A 3,038-nucleotide genomic window follows, 5' to 3' on the forward strand; every position below is an offset into this window, starting at 1 on the left:
GCCGCCCGCGGGGCTGCCCCGCGCCCGCCGCCGCCGCCACATCGCCCCCGGGGACGTGAGCGCCCTCCTGGACTACCACAACCAGGTGCGGGCGCAGGTGTCCCCGCCGGCCGCCAACATGGAGTACATGGTGAGTGCCGGTGCCGCGGGGCGGCGYGGACCCCCCTGCAGCCCGCGGGGCACCCGCAGCCCTCCCGAGCTGCAGAACATCCCTGCGCAAGGAGGCTTTAGGGACAGGGAGGTGTTGCATCCCCCGCGAGCCACTCCAGTGCAGTGCAGCGGAGTTGGGGCMTCTTATCCCTTTTCCATCCATTGGCACGTGCCTGGCACTGGGAGAGTCCTGGTGCATCCATCGATGGGCAGAAATAGGAAGGAAGAGCGCAAAAGGCTCCGGTACCAGCGTGAGCTCACGTGGGAGCATGGAGAGAGGGACAGCACCCGTCACCAGCCCCGTCACCCACCGCCACCCAGCCTGGAGGCTCCTGCGCCCCTCGGAGACCCCCCAAGGAAAGGGCGGGAGTGAGAAAACCAGTAGCCACCCTGGGTCCAGCAGTGCCACCTCCTTTCAGCCTACCTGAGAGGGGGCCAGTGCCCACAGGATGGCACCAGACCCCAAAGCTGGCACAYGCACTCAGCTCTCTCCTTGGGCCATCTGCGCGGGTGGCAGCAGTGGGGCCAGGCCCAGGCGCTCGGGTACTGGTAGGTGCCCTGAGCCTTGGGTGATGCTGCAGGAGGAAACAAAATTGCTGGTGCCGCTTCAGCACCTTCTGCTCCCCGCTCAGGACCAGCGCCCTCGCCCGCCAGTCCCATCCGGCTCCTAGCGCTCAAGGCAGGAGACGTGGGAGAGCGCCCAAAGGGAGGGCGACGGTGCCTTTCCCGCGGGACGGGAATGCAGAGCTGCACGGGAGCAGCGGGATGGCCGGGATGCAGGTGCAGAGGCAGCACTGCCCAGCACACGGCACGAGCAGCCTGGCCCTGGGGTGTCCCGCGCCACATCCCGCTGGCCCTAAATTCCAGCCTTGCCGGAGAGTGGCCCAGCTATCCCTCTCGCTCACAGGCACGGCTGCAGCTCATCCCCGAGCGGGCAGGATGGGTGGGGGAGCCTTAAATAATGTAGGAAGGAAACAGCTGTGCAGCCAGCGCCCCATGGGGTCGGGGCTGCAGTGGGGACACTGCGGGTGCCAGGGCAGGGTGCTCGGGAGCAGAGCRGGGGCTCGGGAAGTGTCACCCCTGTGACGAGCACGGCCAACCTGTGACACCGGGACGGCTCCTCTGCCTCGTGCTCTGCCCCGGGCTGGCTGGGAGCCACCAGCCGAACGGCCGCGTGCCCTTTCCGTGTGGCAGGTGTGGGACGAGCGGCTGGCGCGGGCGGCGCAGGCCTGGGCCGCGCGCTGCCTCTGGGACCACGGGCCGCCGCAGCTCATGAAGTTCGTGGGGCAGAACCTCTCCATCCACTCGGGCAGGTACGTGGCGCCGGCAGGCGGGGGCGGCCGCCGCTCCGGGGCGCTCCGGGGCGCTCCGGGGCGCTCCGGCTAACGGCGGCTCGCGCAGGCCCCGCTCCGTGGTGGAGCTGGTGAAGTCGTGGCACCGCGAGAAGCAGCACTACTCCTTCCCGCAGCCGGAGGAGTGCCGGCCCCGCTGCCCCACCAAGTGCAGCGCCGCCGTGTGCAGCCACTACACGCAGGTGAGCGCCGCGGGGGCAGCGGCACGGCRCCACGGGAACGACGGGCAACATCCCATGCTGGCTTGCCCGGGACGTTTTTCCCCTTGCTTTGCCATTGCTTTCCCCTTATTACCCCCATAGCACCGCAGAGGTTGTGAGGGAAAAGGAATTAAAGGCACTCGCTCTTGCCGTGGTGACAGGGCAGCTTTTAGCGCGCGGCAGCACCCGGGCACCCCGTGAGCGCGGCCCCTGCAGCCCATGCCCAGGCGAGGTGGGAAGCCGCCCGGCGGGCAGGGAGCCTGCGGGATGGCCGCGGGCAGGGAGGCTGCGCCGGGGCGCGCGGGGCTGCAGCCCCGGCCTCACGCCGGCGCCTCCCCGCACGCCGCAGATGGTGTGGGCGACCTCCAGCCGCCTGGGCTGCGCGCTGCACTCCTGCGCCAACATGCGCGTGTGGGGCAGCACGTGGCGCCGCGCCGAGCTCCTCGTGTGCAACTACGCCGTCAAGTAAGTGAGCGYCCGCGCTGGCCGCTCCGGGCACCCCGGCGCGCGCCGCCCCGCTCAGCGGCGCCCTGCCTCCCTGCTCCAGGGGCAACTGGATGGGAGAAGCGCCCTACAAGGTGGGCAGGCCGTGCTCTGCCTGCCCGCCCAGCTACGGCGGCGGCTGCAGCAACAACATGTGCTTCACGGGGCTCAAGTCCAACCAAGTGAGCTGGTTCTAGGGCGGCCACCGCTCCGTGGCAGTGCCGGGGCCCGCGGGCAGCACTGAGAGAAGTCCCCGGCACACAAGGGTTGTATAAAAGCACAGTTATTTATAACCCCAGTGCCTCCGAGCTGCTTTATTTCTCCCTCCCGTCCCAGCCTGGCTGTGCGGGTGGCCTTAGGCCGCGTGGGCTCTKCACAGCCCGTGGTTAGGCGGCCTGCTTCGCCTCGTGCTGTGTGGACCATGGCCCTGCTGCCGCTTCGTGTCTCCTCTTTCTCATGTGTCTCCCAAGGGAGCACTTGCATCGTCCGGCTGCTTCCCGTAGGGAGGACAGGAGGTGGGATGGGCGCTGGGATGGGCAATGTCCCCAAGGGCTGGTGCCTGGCGGCCCCTGTCTTGCTCCAGCTTTCCAAGGCCAAGGCTCCTGCAAATGAACTCCAAAACTTCCTTGTCACGGAGGCTGCCGGGGCGAGTGGCAGATGGAGACAAGGAGTCCCGGGTGCCCCAGGGTGCTGCCTCCAGCCTCGTGCTCCCAGCTCCCCAATAAAGACATCCCCAGACCCCAGGTTCACATTGGTCCTTGTGCCCCGTCACAACACAGACCTTTGCAAGGTGGAGCATCCGCTGCGCTTCCCAGCGCCAAGCCCTGCCGAGGGGCAGGTAAAGGGACCCATG

At 68.6% G+C, this 3,038-nt stretch overlaps 1 protein-coding gene across 1 annotated transcript in view; it reads left to right on the forward strand.

Annotated features, from left to right (window-relative positions):
* R3HDML (R3H domain containing like) overlaps window positions 1–2,382 on the forward strand; it is a 3,431-nt gene extending 1,049 nt beyond the window's left edge. The window contains exons 3-7 of the mRNA XM_026042028.1: window positions 2–130; window positions 1,345–1,463; window positions 1,552–1,684; window positions 2,052–2,167; window positions 2,250–2,382. Coding sequence (XP_025897813.1) covers window positions 2–130; window positions 1,345–1,463; window positions 1,552–1,684; window positions 2,052–2,167; window positions 2,250–2,382 — 630 coding nt within the window. The remainder of the gene's footprint in view (window position 1; window positions 131–1,344; window positions 1,464–1,551; window positions 1,685–2,051; window positions 2,168–2,249) is intronic.
* The last annotated feature ends 656 nt before the right edge of the window (window positions 2,383–3,038 follow it).

This window comes from Nothoprocta perdicaria, unplaced genomic scaffold (genome assembly GCF_003342845.1).
Source record: "Nothoprocta perdicaria isolate Ctin4 unplaced genomic scaffold, notPer1 scaffold_3, whole genome shotgun sequence".
NCBI classification, from domain to species: domain Eukaryota; kingdom Metazoa; phylum Chordata; class Aves; order Tinamiformes; family Tinamidae; genus Nothoprocta; species Nothoprocta perdicaria.